Source organism: Leptosomus discolor, chromosome 1 (genome assembly GCF_034619465.1).
Source record: "Leptosomus discolor isolate bLepDis1 chromosome 1, bLepDis1.hap2, whole genome shotgun sequence".
NCBI lineage: Eukaryota > Metazoa > Chordata > Aves > Leptosomiformes > Leptosomidae > Leptosomus > Leptosomus discolor.
The window spans coordinates 148688358-148709761 of record NC_141391.1 but is presented as its reverse complement, the minus strand read 5'-3'; the positions used below and the strand labels follow the sequence as shown (position 1 = coordinate 148709761).

Sequence of the window (21404 nt, the reverse complement as noted above, 5' to 3'; positions counted from 1 at the left end):
CATCACTCTTTGTTAAACAAGCTGTTAGGGCAGACTTATGAAAGAATAATTATTCTTATATTATCACCCACTCCAGGGTGGTGCTTTTGCTGCAGACAAACAGCACTTTGCACTGGCACAGCTTTTTCCAGCTGAGCACCGACAGCATTTCACTGCTATTAAGCAGCTCAGCACTTTTCCCCCTAGGGATGTGCTGAGGAGGCACTGGCACAGGGAGCCAAGGTACCAAGGTTAAATGACTTGCCCAAGACCACGTGGGAGTCAGTGACAGCCATGAAAACAGAGCCTGACATCCCAAGTGCTAGGCACATAAACATCTTCAGTGAACTGGGATACAAACTTTTGAATATTTTTTTTTTTTTGTCTTTCGAAGATTTAGACAAAGAGGCTGAGTTGGCACAAGCAACTCCAATCCAGCCAACACTACCAGCATAAAAAAGAATGAAACCAACTCCCTGAACCACAAGCAACCAAAATACCACAATGTATTCTCCCCCTCCAAATCTGTTTTAACTTATTATATTTATGAATAACAAACAAATTCCTTACAATCGTCAGAAGAGAAAAATTAATGCTCTTATTTTTTCAATACTATTTTGTCGGGGGTTTTTTAATTATTATTTAGAAGAAGCACAGTGCAAACAAAAGAACTCTGCATGGAAATGTAGAGCAGCAGTGAAACACTGAGACAATGTTTGATGAGACTTTTTGGGGAGATCACTAGGGGAAGGGGGTGACAGCGATGGCAGCAGCTACATTTCATGTTATTGCGCCCTTTAACTCGACTAAATGCCTTTTTTTTTCCTCAAAATGAATCACTGGCAATAACTTGGTTTTTGGCACATTTATTCTTGTATATCTTGTTAGGCATAAAGCCAAACAGTGTTTTAAGTGATCAAATATGTACCATGTTATCCTTCTTTGCTTGGCAGACTTTTTACTCAATTTGTTTGTCTCTCTATAGCAGACTAGACTTTTTTTTTTTCCTTTAGTAACGGAAATTTTCATTACAACAAAGTTTTATAGCAACAGGCGTTCAACGGGCAGTTTTGATAAACTTTTGCCATGGAAGCTTTGTTGTCTCCAACAAGAGAATTGGTCTGCAAGAGAACACCATCCCCTAACAGCCAATAATCCTTCCCTTGAATCTTCTTCCATATGTGCATTTTTTCAATAACATATATGTTATACATATATAGTAAAATTAAGATAAAATCCAGTATCATTGCATTAAAGTATACTCCAAATATAGTACTGGTGTAGATTGCTTGAGAAAGATAGTAAAGACTATGGAGTGAGCCTAGAAAATTCTTAGGTGCACTTCCATATCACAGCTGATAACAGGGGACCTTGGACTAGCTAACACTTCATTTAAACTAAAACTACAATAGAAAAAGAAACCAAAATTTTAAATTAAAGCTTATGTCCTCCCAACAACAAAAAGCTTCCGAAATGAAAACTTTTATATGTTTTAAAAGGCAATAGTTGTGGGAGTTTTTGTGAATTAAAAAGCAACAACATCCACATATATTCTTAAAATTTTCACAAAAATCAAAGTACATTTTCTGACCAACTCTATTGAAAAAGTAGGAGGTAGAACCTTTGTTGCAAAATAAAGGGGCTGAACATAAAGGTGGTCAGAAAACACACTCTGATTTCTCTGAAGGCTTTAGGTGGCGATGCATGTCTCCATTCTCTAAACAGAATAACCTATCTTTTGCTACGTTCATCACATTGCTTGGGAGAAAAGGATGGGAAAATGTTCCTGTACAATCACTCTTCTAATTGGCAGCTGTTTTTCAGAAGTAGGCCTACATTACCTGACACGGCATTACTTTGATAGCACCTCTGAAATCTTGCAATACAGTGAAAGTATCAAGAAATTAATGAAAGGAATATTAAACTCCACATTTGTGAAGCAGCAGCTGAAATCCAAAATTCCCTACAAAGCAGTGGTCTTTTTCTTTTTGTCTGTGTGCCTGCGGATGGATGCACATTTGAGAACACATTGTTCAAATTCCACCTGAGGTATATATGATCCAAATCAATGGGATGTGAAAGCACAGGTCAAGAATCAAACTGAACCTTAGGGGCTTGGACTGTCCTCCCAACTGAGGTGGAGAAAGTGCATCAAAAGTCAAGGAGAGGACAATGATAGAACAAGGGGCAATGGGTGCAAGCTGGAGCACAGGAGGTTCCACATTAACGTAAGGAAAAACTTTTTCACTGAGAGGGTGACAGAGCACTGGAACAGGCTGCCCAGAGAGGCTGTGGAGTCTCCTTCTCTGGAGACATTCAAAACCCGCCTGGATGCATTCCTGTGTGACCTACTCTAGGTGGTCCTGCTTTGGCAGCGGGGGGTGGACTAGACGATCTTTTGAGGTCCCTTCCAACCCCTAACACTCTGTGATTCTGTGATCTGTGAGAGGAGACGGCAAAAGCCCTATATTTTTTCTAATCACATTTTTGGTGGCTGAGTAGGTATTTGGTTTCATATAACTTTATTACAAGTGCAATGAGCTTGCACTAATGTAGCAGACATCAGGGCATGGTTACTCCAACAATGTTAAAGAATATTTTCTTTATGAAGGAAGCAGTTGGTGTTGCCTTCAGCTAACTTACAAAATGCTGTCGCAGGTAACCTACCTCAGTTGACAGTCTTTTCATTTCTTGCTTTCGCTGTTGCTCTGCAACGTTTGCCACGGACTCAGCCAAATGATTGAGTTCTTGCTCCTTTGGAGCTCCCATGAAGTTCAGCAAAGGAGGCTCCCAACCATTTCGGAAACGGGGGACATAAGGTGGAATAAAATGGTCTTTGGGCCAATCCGCTCTGTATGAAAAGCAAATTAGAGATCTGTATCAAGGGCCACACAAATATGGGTTTAATAGACCTAAAAATTGAAAGGCTTTAGAATTTTTATTAGTATAGAGCAGAGGCTGGATTACAATACAGGCAGAATTGTGCTAAAAAATTGGAGAAAACATTTACTGACCACAACTATGCTCCCCGCTGTGCCCTGCAGAAAGAAACTGCTCCTGCTTTAAGAACTTGTCGGTGGTAAAACACAACAAATTTCTGACTTGTAGCAAAGGATGAGTAATAGAAGAATCAATCACAAACAAATCTATGATTTGTTTTAACTGTTAGATGGGCAAAAATACTGCAATGCTGCATTTGTGTTAAAGAACCAGACAAAAGACTTCAAAGAAACAGCCTGCTTTATAAGAAAGTCTGAAAGCAGGTAAGAAGCATGGAAGCTTAGGGGGCCCAGCTACACCGAAAAGAAAATGTTAAACAATAGCTTATACTGACAAAACCCACAACTCTACCTGCTCCAAGACACAAGAATTATCATCACATTTGCTGTTTTACAGTCCAGATTCATCTTTTTAAAATACTGTATTACTTTTCAGAGTTCCATTAGCATTCCCTATCGTAAAACAAAATACCTAAATAAACGCTTTCATGCTTTGCCTTTGCACTATACATAACACACTGTTCCGCAATATAAATTAATGTATCTTTACAGTGGAAGCAGAAACGGGAACGTACATTACAGTCTTTTAGCAGACTCATTGTTGACACTGCTCAAAATTAAGGGACAAATGCTGCCAGTCACACAAGTTGCAGAAGCAGTCAGCAATTACTAGGCCCATTAGCATGACTGAGCTGGGTCAGTAACCCTTGAGTTTTTTCATTCACTGTTCCCGCTACACCACACCACAGTGTACCTCCGGATACTGAGATCAATCAGACCATCATTTCTAATCTGCACAGGTCAACCAACTAGATCCTAAGTGCTTCAATTCTTCACTGCCCAATGAGCTACTTCTCTTTCCGTTAAACTTTTTCCAGCATGGAGTAAACAAATTATTACGGTAATTCCCAGGACAAAGAGCCCATTATTTTACCCAGTGATCCATCTTCCTTGCATGGGGCTCCAGCGCTATGAGGCAATTTCCACTGCCAGTCCCACCACAAGCTTGCTATGAAGCCAGCAGAGCTTGAAGCAGGTAAAGGCAAGCAAATGGTGCTTTGCTGGGGTGAGCTCTCTGGCAATCACAAGGAGCTGCAATTCCTGTTTCCAGCTCATTTGTAGTCATAGGCTGAACAATAGGCCCACAGGACAAATTTAGACATTCCTGGTCCTGCAGCAGAATGAGATCAAGGAAGGGAAAGACCTGTACATGACACTCTCCCTCTTCTGAGGGTGTTTGTCACTCCATGCTCTAGGGCTTTCCGTGGAGCCTTCCTTGCCAGCAAAACACTCAACTACTTTTTAGTCAATCACTTAATTAATTAAAGAATTCCACCTGGTAGATGTTTATGTTACAATTTGAAATGTAAGAGCAAGGATGAATAAAATAAAATATATGAAACATTTCCAGGCCAAGTGATTGCATACTTAATCATCATCAAATGTACTTATCTACCATAGATTACAGAGTTAAAATGCACCTTGCTAATTTAAGCTTTTTCTTTTGCATGTTCTATTTACCTAAGTAATTTCAAACTATATACTTAGCACAAAACCAACAAATGCCTGAAACAGTTAATTTTTAACCAAGTCTAACCATAATAGTGAATCCATTAAGTGCAATGTGTAGGAGGGTATGCACATATAACATGGTTCAGCCAATAAACATAGTTTAAAAATTATAAGCATTTTCTTTATAGCATTATGATGCTTTTGAAAAACTAAAGACATTGTAAATTCTTAGCATTTGATAATTATTGGAAATTGAAAATAGACATCCGTATCTTGTTCTTCAATATTTTGTCACTTTTTATTGCAGCTTCTTCAAACTGATTTTTAATGAAGTCCAGATAGCTGTGTTGGAAAAGTAATGGTGAAAAACAACTGGAAACATGCAAGGGACAGTTCAGAAAAAATGACTGCAAGAGGTTATATCAAGAGGTTCTTGTTACCACGCACAAAACAAAAATTTCGGTCTACATTTTCTTCCTCCTTGAGACCACTAAAATCAAACCACTCCCGTATCCCATTGAGGCTGAAGAGTTCCTTTCCAAAAAACTTCAAAGAACAGTTCTGAAGAGTCCAAAGCCTATCAAATTAATAGTGAGTTTACTGGGGGGTGGATTACCTGGTTAAGATCATGTCAATAAACTTGAGTTTAGAGATCAACTCTAAAATATGCGAAGGCTTTTTCTCACCTGGCTTTGGTCCATGTGTCACCCAATGACATCCATAACTGTCCTTCCTCACTGGTGACAGTATAACGCAGGAAGTCTATTGTATCTTTTGTTAAGAGGGGGCTGAGTACTGTACCAGCAAGCTCTGGACCTCCTGTTGTCTGTACCACCTAAATTCAAATATTAATACAAAGAACATACACATTATCAGTAAGGAAGGTACTGTGAATATAAGTTACTACAATGCTTCCAGGAAACATTTATTAGTCACAAAAACATCCCAGACCCTCCCCTCTCCCCCAACCCCCCAAACTCTGAGAAGCTAACAATGTGTCTTAACGTCATACAGATTGACTCAACCATTTATTGCAGAAGAACTGCTGTTCATTTAGACCCACATACTTCTAGTAAACAGACACATGGCTATGCTTTCAGCTGTCCTCCTGCATTATGTAAACTTTCTCAATTTTTTATTGTTAATTAGAAGTTATAATGGCAAACTGTAACACACAAAGCTAAAGATTATTTAAATAAATATATTTAATAGATGGGAATATATGCAGAAGAGGATATAAATTATTTTCTAAAGAGAATCTCATCCTGAGACACATATTTCTCCTTAGTTATTGTCCAGGGACACAACATTTCAATCTTGTTATCCTTGAAAAGGTTACAGAGCATATAAATACAAGAGCTCTGAAGGAAAACACTGAGAAAATTATAAAACCTTACCATATGTAGTGGGGTAAATAGAAAATGAACCAGTTCAGCTGCACTAGGATTCTGGATATGGAACTTTAATTTGGCCTGAAGGAACAGGAAAATGACATATTTTAAGAAACATTTAATTTTTATGACAATAAATACTTCACGTAAGGATGGCCATCCCTGGTCAGGCCACAGGTCCACCTAAGCCCAGTGTTTTGTTTGCAACATCTGCTACGTGCAAGTGCTAATTCATCCAGCTGCTTTTGAATCCATGTATATCTTTAGCACCTATTGTGCAAAACAAGAAGTTCCGCAACTGAATTACATGCTTTGTAAAGAAGCATCTCCTTTGGAAATTTGCCACCTCTTATTTTCATTAGTATTCTGTAATTCATTTCCAAATGAAAACTGAGTAAGCCTTCTCTGGCTACATTTTCTAGTGATGCTCATAACCATTTACAGATTTATTACTTTCTTCCTCTGGTCTTTTCCAACTTAAAGCAATTCCTTCGAGTATTGTTGTCCTCCCTGTACCTTCTTCAGTTTTGCTTCACTGGGAACAAAATGAGGCCAGGGAACATAACAGCATATTGATGCTTTTTCTTTGTTAATTTTCTTTTTTCTCCCCCTAATTGTTCTTAACATTTGCTTGGTTGATCACCATTGAACATGGATGATGTTCTCACAGGAATCTGTATTACATCAACATTTTGTTCTGATTTGGTTTATATATAATATTTTTCCCCACCTGTCCATGACTATCAATATTGAATTTCATCTGTCACTTTATCTGCTGTCATGAGATGTTTCAATGTTTGTAGACTCTACACTCCCCATTTGGCAGAACACCTGAAAATATGTTGGACAGCAAAGGCCTCTGCAGTGCAGTGTGTGGGACTTCACTGCTGTATTTACTGCACTTTAAGAACTGGCATTCTAGTCCTATAATTTGTTTTCTAATAGAAATAAGAATCTCAGTTTCTTTAAGAACTTCAGGATGTGCACCCTTGATGGATGTGTTTTGGAAATCCAAAGAAACAAAGAACTGATGTATTTGTAGACATTGTTTTGTTTTGCAAGATGCATGTTTGCTTCTTCCTCAATTTAATATACCTGCCTAGAAACTGCATCCCACGTGCAGGTTCCTCAGGGGTACCTGGTTGTCACAGTCCCTCAGATGCTCGGAATGACTCTAGAGATTGTCAGCATTACCTTAACCACTTCTCCTTCTCTGGAAGAATAGCAGTTTGAGAAAGGTTACATACCATACTGTGTGGTTTGCTGATTTAGTTTTTGGAATAGATGGATGAATGATGCCCTTTCAAACAGGGCTTCTATTCATCTGCCTGTAACTTGCCATTTTGATTTGCTGTTCTTTAATCCATTACCAGTTCTTCAATTTGAAACAGATAATCTCTTGTGCTCCCTATAAAAAATGGTTTTCATGAACATATTGTCCACTACTAAGCTTTTCCAAGTAAATATATGCATTTTAAAAAATCATATACTTTCTCTGGTACAGCTTCTTGGAGATTTCTTTTATTTACTGATCACTCATCGGCCCTGCAAGCTCCAGGAGAAGCATGCCAGAATGTGTTTTTAAAAGTTATAGTAGTTTTTATTGCATCTTGCCATCTGTTCTCAAACTGCTTTTGGCTAGCCTCATTCTACTTTTACATCTAGTCTTCCAGAGTGTGCCTCCAAACAAGGAAAGCAGGAGGATGTGGTTTTACTTCTAATAACTTCCTATAGATTGTTCTTCAGTCATAACAACTTACTTTCAATCTTTCTAAAATTATTTTGACAGATGGTAGGCATTTTCTAGAAGCTTCCAGCATGGCATTTTAAAACAGTTCCCGTTCTACTGGCAAAGATTTTAGTCTTCTAGCTACTCCTCTTATTAAACTAGATTCTTCATTTTATACAGTTGTCCATGTCTGACATAAAGCACCAGGAAGTGAAATTTCAGGCTTTTGTGGCTCCTGCGATGATGATGAAGTAAAGCACTGTAACAGCACAGCTCTTCAAGAGCAACATGAGAAACACAGTCCTAGATGCTGCTGAGCATCAAAACAAGAACTGCTTCTTCTCCTGCACAGAAGATAAAGATTCAAAGATGCACATGTTGTTCTTGGGTGAAAATCTAATTCAAATGCAGAATGTGGTAGGAATTAAGAGTAGAAAAAAATTAACATTACAAGCACTACTACTGTGAAGGATCAGCATATTTCAAGACATACTCCTCCCCCCCTCCCCCCAACAGAAATCGTTTAGGGTCAGAATCACAGCATTTGATATAGAGTTTTAAAAAGAAAGATATTCTTAACATTTCTAAATAACTCCTTCAGCCCTGCAATCAGAACTCATTCCCCAAGAGGAAAAAAAATATTTGACTTAGTGAATGCAAGAACAATTTTCCCTGTTGGCACAGCTTCTGCAGCAATTGGAAGGGACAATCAGTTTCTGAAAGTAAATGCTTTGAAGGTGTCCCACTTGCTGCCTTCCTTTAACAGCACTTGCAGAAAAGGAGATGCCAGGAGAAGGCTCTTGAATTAGCATCTCTGCTTGTAGAGAACCTATAAAGCAACAGCAATATGTCGGATGGAGCATTCTGAGGCCAGAAAAGTCCTATATAATGATGGCAAACAAGCACAGAGAGTCTGATGGGCATAGCTGAATAAAACTAAATTAAGGCCACAGCTGGTGATGCTGGCAAGCATGCCACAGAATCATCATCCCAACAGATGTTCCTGGGAATTCTTTTATGATTTAAACTCGAATTTCCCAAGTAAAGAGCTTTAAAGAACCACAAAAAGAAGAAACACAACAATGCTGAAAAACAATTATGCTCATCTAGTCACTGTGTGCAGTCCTTGAGGAGCAGCATCCCAAAGCTGGCTCAAAGGCCAACCTAGGCCAGAGGTGGCTAGCTCTGCTTTTGCCTTGGTTCAACTTTGGGTGCAGAAGGAAGAGTTGAATGTCCAAGACCAGTCAAGTATCAGCAGAGCTATACTTCTGTGTGTCAGCCAAGGATCAAACAAGATTACATTTCCAGGTATATCAGTATTCTTGAAGAGGTTACTTTTAGGTTTACTCCTTTTGAAAGAGCAGTGGAGACCAACACAATGCAGAACTAGGCTCACAATTCCCTGGATGGCATGACCGCCTCTGCTCAGTTGGCAGCAGTAGGGCATTTAAGACCCGCAAGGTTTCTCTATGTGGACAAGGCACTAAGAAAGCTATAGGCAGAAGGCAAAAGACTTGATTAATATGTTCCCAAAGACAAGATAACCTTCCGCAGCTCCCTCAGAGGAGTCATCAATAAAGCATCCACATCCACTGGAACAAGAGGAACCTCCAAGAAAACTCAAAAATAACTACAAAGCAAATCTGTTGTGTTACTGATTCCTCCCTTCTTCTCTTCATCTTTCCCCAGAAATTTAGTTCTTCACTTCATTCTAGTGAAGTAAGACATAGGAAATCAATGCAGCAAAACTGACACCCAAATTAATTTGTAGCGGTGAGGAAAACAAAGATCATGTTATACTTAACATCAGCTATCCCAGAAAGAAAACCCTGTTACTACATGTCTCACATCACCATATCCACTAGCAGTCACTTACCAGAAGATTGAAGCCATGTTTGAATTTTTGGAAGCAGTCAACAAATTCATCTGGAGGTGGTGGTTTTGCACGGAGAGTAAGAACCCCCTCTGGTGAACAAAATTTTATAAATCCATTTATATGGTATATAATTTCTATAAATATTACAGGTATAGTAAACATAAATACATAATAAATTTACCAACTTAGATAGTTTTGTAAATATAGAACCCACAACAGTGAGCATATCCCACAGTCATATCTCTAGTCACTCCCCACCGAATTTAAGCACAAAAAATCCTTGCTTCAAGTGAAAGAAAACAACCACATTCATGAAAAAACAACATGAAAAGACACATTTGCTTGCTACTTCAATAATCCTTAGAGAAACAGAATTGTGTGCAGTAAGAACTACTCCTACCTCCAGGTCCTTTCTTTTTACTTTTCTTCGTTTTCTTCCTCTTCGAAAGTTCAGCAAAGGCTTCAGCAGCTTTTTGAAGTTTGGTTACAAAATACTCAATGTCATCCAAAATATGGTTCAGAATTTGCTATGGGAGAAAAGAAAAGTAACAGTTTCTCTACAGAAACTATAGCAGAAATACTCCAGAAATCAAAACGCCTACACTCTCAGAGACCAACTTTGTCCTTGGAACAAAGCCCATGCTAGAGCATTGCCTATTTAGATACATTATGTTCTTAACTTTACACACCTGTAAAGTACTTTAAATCTTAGATTTTTAAAAACTTAGGGCCATAAAATATAAAACTTATATTTTAAAATATAAACATCAGAATTATTAAATTTGGATTGGAATTACAAAGTTTGTTCACACATCACATTTTCTCTCACAACACATGGAAAAATTCTAATTATTTATGTAGGACAGCATTTTCCTAAACAGCATAACTTCATCATCTCCTTTAGTACAAAGTATTAAGCTGTTTGTTGAATGGCAGAATGTGGTTTTATAGAAGCACTCTTTGAAGAACTGTTTTCAAAGAGCAAGTGGAGGAGAATGAAGGAGCTCCTGGGGAAAACATGTATACCAATTCAGCAGGCCCCAACATGCTTTCCTCAAGACCCTTGGATGTGGCTGAAGGCAACATCTGAGTAGAAAAGTAGAAAGTTTGAACTGACAAATGGGGCAGTATTTGATATCGCGTACAACGTAAGACCTGCCCAAAGCTGTTGCATATAGGCAATATCAGAAATGACTCTATGTTCATTTTCCAGATATCACATATACTTAAGTAACACTAAATTAATGGAATTTAACTTTATCCTTACACAGTTTGCTGAATTTTGTCTACCACACAAAATTAGTATTTATATTTCTAGCTCTTCAGAGCAGAAAACTTGGCATCAATGTTCAATACCGTTTTGTTTTGGTTTGTTTTTAAAGACAAAAATAAGAAAAAGAAAAACCACCTATTCATTTTTAAGGTCTACCACTCAAACATAGGCTGCCTGGAAAGCTTTCCTGCAGAACTGAATTCTTCACACGGAAAAAGCCTTCCCACGAAGTAGAGCTGCAACAATTCACAGACATTAAGCAATATTGCTTGTAGTTTCTCACTTACAACATCTCTGTCAATCCTGGCTGCTATCATCTCTGCTGTTTCTTCATGATCCTGGTATGGTCTATGTTTTTCAACTGCAGAAAAGGGAAGAAGAGAATAAGACATCTATATACACAGAATTAGCAACCAACACTTCCTATACAGCTTATGCTTGAAACCATACTGCTGTGAGAAACAGACAGAAAATATTTGTACCATTCACTTTGCAAGGACTCCACAGAACCTGAAAATCTTGCATCCTAATGCCCAGTGCTGGCAAGCCTCTCAAAAAAAAATCTTAGGTGCATGCTTTCAGTCAAGGTAGCTGCATAAATGAAGTTAACCACAGAAGCATGCTACCAGGGTCCAAATCAAAAAATTACAGCAGAAAGTAGCAGGTTATAAATATAATGAGAAACCATCCCATTTTGCACAATATGCTGAAAGGTACTCCAGCAGAACTAAGCAAGAAGGAAAGTGTAGCCACAACTTCAAAGACAATTTTGATGGAAAAGGTAATAAGAGAAAAGGGACGTAGGAATTTGGACAGAGAGACCACGTCTGGCAACATAGAAATAGGAGGTAATGATGCGATAAAACAAGTATTTCCAAATACCAATGGACAGAGTCAGTGCCTTTTATTCTAAAAGGACAAGGTTAATGTTTTGAGAAATTATAGTTTTGAATTTTTAAGTCACACTAAATACTGTATTGCTTTTGTTAAGAGGTGAGATTTTAGTAAATACATTTTAGGAAAGATCCACATGAGTGGAACAAAAGGAACTGCAGTAACTCAGGTCCAGAAGTGGCCTGGCAAGATAGACCACTTGAAGAACTAATGAAACTTTTCTGAAGTTGAGAAGTCATCAAAAGAAGAACAAACTAGCCTTTACTCAAGATAGATGTAATACTGCAGGTTAGTAGATGAAAACATTCTTAACATGACAGGTTTCTCTGAACATTTTTAGTTGTTTACTTTGCATAGTTGTGTACTCTGTTGAGTGATACAGTTTAATAAACCAAAAATAATAAAGACTTCATGGTTAATGACTTCTAATTCTAAAATTTTAGTATCTGTTATTAAAAAAAAAAAAAAAAAAAAACCTAAACCAAACCCAAATCAAAAAAGGTCTCACCTTAACCAAGATTATTCCCTTAATACATCCTGTTTTACAGATGGAACTTTATTGTTTCTAAAAAATTTTTTTTTCAAAGAAATATGATCAAAATAAAAATGTTTCCATCAGAGATGTAAAAAAATAAAATAAAATCCAATCCTACCAGAAAAGCTACAGCATTCTTTGGTTAGGGCTTTAAAACAGAAAAAAAAACAAACCAAAACCCCCAAAAAAGGAAAAAAAAGAAAAAAAAAAAAAAGAAAAACCAACAAAACCCACTAGTTTAGCCATACAGGCCATTATAAAGATAAATATAAAATAAATAAATAATGCTGATCTCTAGTCACCTTTTAATCCATGATTATATCTTTTAATTGTCCAAAATATCTGGCTTATGCTCTCCCTATTACTAAAGACAGCATCATTAAATTAACAGAGGTATGACAGTACTGATTACTGTGAATGTTACTACGTTCACAAAAAGACCCGCAGGTTAAAACCCGAAGCCCACACCCCCACCCAGCTAAACACAAGTAAAAGAAGCTCTGAACAGCAATTCAGAAAATGGGTAAGTGCAAGTAAATGACAAGTCAGATTATGACAGTCAGGTCTTATTCCCCAGATCAGGCAACAGTAGCTTGGGGCATTTCAGACAAGACTCAAAGAATAATCTTGTCTGCTCTCAGCAAGGACAGAGGGGTGACCTGCTACAACCGTTTCTGTATCTGGATTCAGTTACAGTAATCTTTATGAAAGTGGGCATTCCAAACTATTTTTGTTATTACCGAGCATCATAAAAACCTACTGCCCAAAACAAATGTTTGCCAGGCTCCCAGGAATACTCACGGTCCCCCTGCTCAGCGGCCCATGCGGACCACGCTGCCACGCGGCTTCTCACGTCCACTTGGGTGATGGTTCCCGGTGGCACAGGGGCAGGTGCTCGCGGCGGCGGCGGGATGGTGCTGTCAGCTTTGGATATCATTCTAGAGGAAGAGAAGAAAGCCCACATGTGACACTTGAAGGAAAAACGTTCTATCTTCTAGTATCTAATTAGAGAAGACAAGGAGGCTTCACAAGGACCCCCTTCTACTGTTGAACATACCATGGACTTGCCAAGTAAGCAGTACTCCAGACCATTATGTGTAAATATAGTAGGAAACACACTCCATGATGGGGTTCGCAAACCTCTGTCACCTGGCCACATGGGAAATCCTCAAGCCGTGCCACAGAATATTATGTCTAGAGACTTGCCAGTTTACACAGGTAAATACAGTGGCTTGGGTTTAGCATATGGCATTTTTACCACCCTGTCGTTTATGGCTGGACTTCCATTTTATGTGAAAGTCTTCATTAGAAGTCACCTTTCAAGTCATCACAATTGAGTATCTGTTCCCTAAATTTGACAGGTTGCCAACCACCTGTTTCTTAAAACCCTACCAACAAACCAATTAAATTTACAGCCTGATTTTCCTTTTTGTATCAGTGACCTGTTCATCCTGTCTTAATATAAATGTCTCATGTTCCCACCTGCAATTTTCCAGTTTTCTTGTTCTGAATCTAGTTTTGAATACCATAAGGAAAGCGGTCTTTGAATTCATTCTGCAACTTGAGACCAATGGACAAAAAATCCCAACAACTGCTGTCATACACACATCCCATCCCTTCTCCACACCCCTATTTAAAAGCAAGATCTTCTCCCTGAATCAATCTCTTTATAATCCTCTCTCATTCATGGCATTCAGCAACAACACTTCAAGCGTTATTCGGTTTTTGAAGACCAAACAAAAAAATGTTTCCTTAACCTTTCCTTCCTCCAATTTCCTGTGCACTTTTCTCCATGTGTCCCACACTTCTACTTTTCAATAACCTTGCAGCAACTTGATAATGCAATGTCAGGCAGGAGGGTCTCTCCTCGTGACCCGATGCCAGTATGTACATGATACGACAGCAAGTAACCGGTGCCAAGCTGTCACACACACATCGCTTTTTGGCCTCACAGCCCTTGCAGACTGATATCTCAGATCATTTTTCCCTCCCGATGTACTGACCTACCTTCTTTTCCCAATTAAATTCATTAGTTTCCCAGCACATCCAATGTGTTTGAGTCCTTCTGGATTGCCTCTTTGTGCTTATACCTGGTTTGTTACAGTCCCACAGTGAAGTCTACTTATTTAGTTTTAAACCCACAGATAAAGTTAGATACAGTTCAGTTTTTGTTTTGGTTTTATAGAAGTGTCCATTACTCTAGGAAAACTTCATAAGCTGCGCATCAGAATTTAACAGGTAGCTAAGACTGTTATAAACTCATTCATATAATGGTGACATTTTTACTTAATGATTTTTGTCCAGCAGAGATTTCTCTACCTGAACCACAAAACTAAGTATTATTGAGGGATACTGTCAGGATGCAGTTACATACTAACTTTTCAACAAACCACCACCATTACTATTCAGCATCTAATATATTTGTGCCTCTTGTTTTTCCATCTCTGTTGGCTACCTCTCATTTCTGTATTAATCTTCTCTGATCCAAACAAACTCTTTTCCTCCACATTTTCCAACTGGGAGAGAAGCTTTTGCTACCAGGGAAACAAGGAGATTTCAGCATCGTTAACCAGGCAGGCAGGAAGATTACTCAGTCTTCAGTTGCTGTTTTACTCAACATCTTTAGATCCCAAAACCTTTTATCATAATCTTACTTGGAGCTGTGGGGCATTTATTTTTTTAATTTAAAGCCTGAACTACTCGACCCATACGCAGAACTGAGACATGCAATGCTATTCTCTGGCAAGTGGTATTGATGTCAGCTGTTCCCGTCACCAAGGTGGAGTTGGGAAAGGTAAGAGTGACGCTATAAATTGAGAGAGTATGAGATAATTATTAAAGTAAGGCTTCTACACGTGGTTTTGGAAGTATATTATCAAATAGCAAAAAAGAGCAAAAGACAGCAGGCAGACTTGGGGAGCTTCTGAATGCTGTAATGCTATTTGATGAGCCTATATACTGTCAAGAAGTTAGGTTTTTACCTCAGTGTTTCAAGCCTCTTCTTTTGTTTCCCACTTTTGCTGTCACTGATTGCACTTTCAATATCTTCATGAATAAAGCTAGCCTAAAGAGACAGAAGCAGAAACCATCAGTTATCACCTAGACCACACAGATAGGTGAAATAAAGATCTCCTCATGCACTTTTTTTAGGGCATCTTTAGATTTCAGAATACTTTTTCAAACTCCATTTATTTAAAAGTTCTGGCATAAATTATTTTACACATTAAATAGAACAAAGAAACACACAATGCAATTGTCTGGGAGTTGGTATTTTTGTCACTGTTCCAATCTCAAGCATTATCATCAGATGAGTATGTCATCTAGAAACCAAATTTGTCTGAACAGCTGTAATTATCTCAAGTCAACCATTATTGCATAAACTATTTTTTCCCTCTGCATACATCATTTTTGTTTTTCTCAAGTATGTTAGGGGAAACACATACTATTAAAAAAAAAAGCTACTATAGATAGTAGCAGTATAGAGGATTAGGGAAGTAACTTGTAGTGATACAGTTTCCTTTAGGAAAAAACAATAGCCTCCAATTTCTCTCTGATGTAACAGAAGATGAATTTTTCAGAACATTTCTGAACCTGTAGGTTCCTGTCTTTCCATAACTACAGTCTGCCTCCACCAGTGGCCCAGAAGTGAAATTTTGATGCACATCTAAGGCATTATTTTAATAGATCTTGTGTTAAATAGGTCATGGCTTCTCATAGGATTTAGAATGCTCTGTTACATGTCTTCAGCTGACAAATTAATTTCATACACAGGTTGTCACAGCCCAAATCTGTCAGTGTCTGGCTCACTCTACAAGGTCTACAGCTTTCTTAGTATCCTTATAACGGAGAAGTATGTAACTTTTGGGGAGGAATATGTAAGTTCTGCTGGGACCAGAAGACTGTTGAATTTAGGATCCAAGAAGATTAAGGGACTTCTCAGGCTATAATGAATTGCACTACAGAATATGGATGAGGGATACACTAAGGTTAAGGAATTAACTGAAAAAACTTAAGGGGATTTGAGGAACTTAAACCTAGAAGAATTCCATTAATCATACTCTTGATATTTATTATTTAACAATTTTTTCTTTAGAAAATATTGAATGCCCCGAATAGTATGGATTTTGACTAATCTTTTATTGCAGAGGCTCCTGAGGTTCATGGTAACTTCTAATCAAAAGCAGGAAGAAGAAAAGGGAGAAAGACCTAATCTTTCAAAATCAGCCAAGTCTCATGGGTAAGGAACAAAACCTAGGGTACAGTCACAGACTCAAACAATACCTGAGAAGAAAAGGGGGATCCTGGACTTCCAAGTCATGCTTATGTGCATGCTCTGCATTTTTATTTGTACACAGAGGAACCACTTCAAAAGACAGAAGTCTGAAGAAAAGAGACCACCTCTACACTTCAGGAAGCTGGGTCCAACCAGACCTCAAAAAGGATCCCTGCATTATTTAACATAATGTGACCTGAACTTTTCACAGGATCCCAGTTTCTGTTGAGACATCAAATTCTATGCAATGAATCACACAATTAGCCAGTCATCTTCACACCACTCTCACTATACCAATTTCAAAATGGTTGCACAGTGTAATTAGCAATCTGTTGTTTTAAGACAATGATATGAACTACTACAAAGGAATTTTAAAAATCCCCATGAAATTATCAGCTGAAATTTAAAGAAATACCAATTATATAGAAAAACTAACAGAAATCAAAATTCATAACCCTGGAAGTAAAGAAATATTGCAGAATATATTAAAAATTATTTATGCTTGAAGGAAATATTTTAATCAGAGACAAACAATCTCTTTCCTTGTTTTGCCCCTCCTGCAAGTAATTTTTTCCTTTTCATTATCTCTCCAGCAGAGCAGAGATGTAGAGAGGTAAGAATGTAGAGAAGGTTTAATTGTTCGGTGACAAAAAAAGCAGCAAAAGGGGAAAGACTCGGGGCTCAGATGAGTTCTTTGCAGATTATAAAACAAATACGAGATAACTCAAACTATTTCACACCATTTTCTCTGGAAGTGTAAATGCAAACCATATACATATTCCAGAGCTTTACTCATTTGCGAATCTAAGTGAACAGCTACAGAGCTCAAGAATCAATATTTACAGTAACAACGTATTTGAACATGCAGTAAGGATTCAGCTTACACACTGGACAACTCTCTTGCAAGACATACTACACTACATTTACTAACATACTGTAAGTAGTGTCAATATCATAAGTGCATTAAACTTAAAGCATATTTCTGAGAATAAAAGAACAGAATTATTTTCTATGAATCAGCTCATTTGATTTTATCCACCATACTTGCCAATATATATAGTTTCCCCTATTCAAAGAAGTCATAGCAGATCTCCATTACTACCTTACCTTAATCTCATCACATTGGAAAAGATGCAAATCAGGCTTGTTTTGGGTTGGTTCTTTACATACTAATGCAAGAATTGAATTGTAATTGCATGCATTCATCACAGCCTGGCAATGCTGAATTGTGCTTAAAGGAAAATTCTCCAGTTCATTCTGCCGGAAGAGAAAAAAAAACAAACACAAAACACCACCTTACTACAGTGTGTCCTGATCTCAGAGAAGCTGCACGAGTTAAAAAGGGAAAGTGATAATAAGCTAATTAAAATACTGACTCTCACATACATCATTTTTCTGCCTGCTCCCTTTTTCTCTCTCTCTGTGTCTCTGAAAATGAGACTGCCACTCACAGATCTTACCTTTGATTCCAAGTCCACCAAACTGACAGCTTTGTCATCTACTTGAAGAATCATATCTTGAGTCCACACTTTGCCTTTGGCATCCAGCAATTTCAGCTTCCTTATTCCATCATCTACTGTAATCATTGCCTCTTTTCGGTCCAGAACAAAGGTGGTCAAATGCTAGTGAATGGAACGTACATTTTAAAAAAAAAAAAAAAAACCTGTAAATTTCCTTATTGCTCAGCAGTGTCAGTATGCAAATTTCCAGGAAAAAGCAATACAAATTATTCATGGACAAAAGTGCATTTGTATATGACAGATCCCACCAATAAGGCATAAAAGCAGTTGTTTAGTCCATAATGTCATTTTAAGTCAACTGATTTTTGTAACTTACTGTTTGTCATCCTCTGTCATTTCCTCACTACAGTAAGTGGTTAAGACTTGAAGACATATTCTGACATCTTTCAGGTATCAAAGCTAGAATTAAACCCTGACTACTTAATTAGCTTTCTTGAGGAGTGAAAACCTGTCTCTCTTGGCAAGCTGAATCCAGGAAGCGTCAGCAGAAGGTTCCCAGAAACACCCTGCCAAAGTACCTCCACCACCACCCTGACCTGGAGTGTCCTCAGCTCTTCCAGAGCTGCCAGCTAGCACGCTGATGGCAACCATGATGGGCTTGCATCTGACTGGGATACCTTATGGACAGGCTAGTTGCTTCTTTTATGTGGAACAACGTAGAAACGTAGTATACTAACTACTATTGCTCACCGTCAACTTGCAATATTCTCCAGATTCAACTAATGGTCTAGAAATTAAATACTACCTCACAGACATCACCTCAACCAGCTTCCCTGTCATTATGGTTTTGACAATTTCTCCTGCAATACGCCAAGCATGCAAGAAAACACACAAAATTATTTAATTTTATCCAGGCATAAATTCAGCTTCACATTTTTATTGAAGACCTGGTTACAGTCATTCAAGCTGAACCAAATTTAATATATGCCTGCACATCTATCTTCTAAATAAATTTAAAAAAAAAAAAAAAAAGCGTGCTTTCTTCTATTACAGGATAACAGCACCTAGTAATGACAGACAAGACAGTAGATAAAGGCTGCATATAATCAAAATATTTAAAAGAAGTGAAAGAAACTAACTTGCTGCTCACACTGGAATGCTTAGACTCCAAATACAAGTACTAATTTTTATGCCAGTACAGTATCAAAGCCATTATGAAGAAACCAAGGAAAAACAGAAAATTAGGAGCAATACAAGTGTTCATTTGCAAGCTGATCATAGGATAGAAGCACTTGAAATTAAGACACTTCTGCATATGATCTCACAACTTACAGTTAATTTAAAACCCAGCAAAAAGGAGCCGAGAATCTACAGTATTTGCAAGACTTGGCTTAACCCATGACAGCAGTCTGATGGGAGTGGGAAAAAGTTTGCGCCAAAGTAAGAATACAGAATGAGGCATTGCTTCCAAAAATGCTTAACAGGTACATATAGGTACCCAGGCTTACTTTGCTGAATATTTTAAATATATCTACTCCTGTATAAAATATGGCAGGAGCATGCAGTAATTCTGCAAATTGGCTTAAGACGGGAAGTAACACATTTTGCGCTTCGCACTGGGGAAGAACGCGTGCAGGCAGAATGTATTTGTTTAACTACTACATAATAGACTAACTGGGGCTTTTAGGGGTTAATGCTCAGCTCTTTCTGAATATTCTGTCGCTTCTGCTGATTATAACTGATCAAAGTACTCATTTTAAATATCATCCAGTGGGCCTCACCAACAGTACGGGGTTTTTCAGCTCTGCCTCATCCTTGCAACAAGCCAGGTTCAGAGACAGGGCAGTGTAACACTTTGAATTGATAACCCATTGAGAAGTCCTGTCTATTTGCCAAACTACACACAACTTTGCTTACATTCTTCCACATCAAAATTTCAGCTCATTATGGCAAAGCTATAGAATTTGAGACATTTCAGTGTAATCTATTCTGAAGTGACCTCGGGCTGGCAGGATATTTTGGAATATGCATATGCCTTCAAGCATACGTATCCTCAAAAATCATGGAGGCAAAAATAACTGCATGTAACTGAAAGCCTTAATTGGTATATCAATCCTCGTCTCACCTCTACGTGATACTGCGAAGTTTCGGATATGCTGCTGGCACTGTCTCGTGCATAATTCTTTCTTTGTTCTAGAGACGTAAGGAAAAGAAAGAACAATTATTCATTCAATTTCTTATCATGCTGTTTTGAATACTTCTCAGAGCTACTTAAGACTAGTTGTATATGAAAACAGAATATGAGCTTCCATTAATTTCTGAATCTCGACACAAAAAACCTTCACCCCCAGAGTCCAGCACAAGGATCATACTTACGTCAGCAATGTTAACAGAGTGCCGGAGGGTGCAAAAAAAAAAAGCCAGTTATTTCATCACAGTGAGTCAGGACACCGGAGGGGAGCAGCATTCTGACTGAAAATGCTTCATTGTGAAACCTGATTATTAAAGTCACTAGCTTGCCACTTCAGTGGCAATACGATAACTAGCGTCAGGCTTAGTGTGTTTGTATGAATGCACTTGAAAGCAAAAGTATTTTCTGAGATACAGATAATTCTCATGTCAAATCTGCAAAACAACAAAGCCACACACAAAACAGACTTGACTCATCCTTTATTTCTTCCTAAAGTGTATTCAATTTGATGAATTACTAATGTAGAAATACTCATGGAAAGGAGATTCAAAAGAAAAAAAAAAAAAAAAAAAAAAGAGAGAGAGAACTACACACCAAATATCTCTAACCAGAAATATCTTTCAGCAAACAAAACACAATGCTGCAAAATCAGAAACGTCATTTGCCTTTTACTCTATGCAATAGCTTAATATTAAACCAGGAGAGGAGGGACAGGAAAAAACAAGATGAAGACACAACACACACCCATACCACGAAATAATGAACTTAGATGAATACTGAAGAAAACTTTTCAGCTTTAGTGGAAAAAAAATTGAATGCAACATTTGGAAGTTTTTTCTATTTTTTCACTATAACCACATATGTGCCTTATCTGGCATACCAAGACCTTTGTCCAAGGAAGAAAGTCACTAGATGACATGGCCAAGAACGGTCCAAGGAAACTCTACAGGTAGGCAATTCTTTCCTCTCCATTTCATTAAATAACTTGATTTCTGATCTTCAAGTAAAATAGGCAGTTTGATTTTGTTCAGAAGCAAGTACCTGATGTACACACAAAATATATGAATTTCATCATACTTGGGAGTACTTGGAGGTAAAATAGAAGTGTGTGAATCTGTTGACAGGAAAGTTATTTTTGCAAATAAAAAAAAATGCTGACTACTACCAAGCATGATCTGTGACAGAGATCTGCAGTGAGGACACCATAAAAGCCATACTGTAAAAGTGTCTTCTGTGACCAGATAGTTCCTTCATACAGGAATTTCAGGTGCTGACAAAGCCACCAGCAACCT

The 21404-nt window shown here is 37.9% G+C and overlaps 1 protein-coding gene across 2 annotated transcripts in view; it reads right to left on the bottom strand.

Moving 5' to 3' along the window:
- Nucleotides 1–21404, bottom strand: part of EPS8 (EGFR pathway substrate 8, signaling adaptor) — a 54723-nt gene that overhangs the window by 23445 nt on the left and 9874 nt on the right. For both annotated transcript variants that reach the window (XM_009955150.2, XM_086466998.1), the window contains 11 exons: nucleotides 20047–20114; nucleotides 17922–18083; nucleotides 17569–17718; nucleotides 15170–15252; nucleotides 12990–13126; nucleotides 11047–11120; nucleotides 9887–10013; nucleotides 9487–9575; nucleotides 5888–5962; nucleotides 5177–5325; nucleotides 2647–2830 (listed from right to left, as the gene is read on the bottom strand). In XM_009955150.2, the coding sequence (XP_009953452.1) occupies nucleotides 2647–2830; nucleotides 5177–5325; nucleotides 5888–5962; nucleotides 9487–9575; nucleotides 9887–10013; nucleotides 11047–11120; nucleotides 12990–13126; nucleotides 15170–15252; nucleotides 17569–17718; nucleotides 17922–18083; nucleotides 20047–20114 (1298 nt within the window). The remainder of the gene's footprint in view (nucleotides 1–2646; nucleotides 2831–5176; nucleotides 5326–5887; nucleotides 5963–9486; nucleotides 9576–9886; nucleotides 10014–11046; nucleotides 11121–12989; nucleotides 13127–15169; nucleotides 15253–17568; nucleotides 17719–17921; nucleotides 18084–20046; nucleotides 20115–21404) is intronic.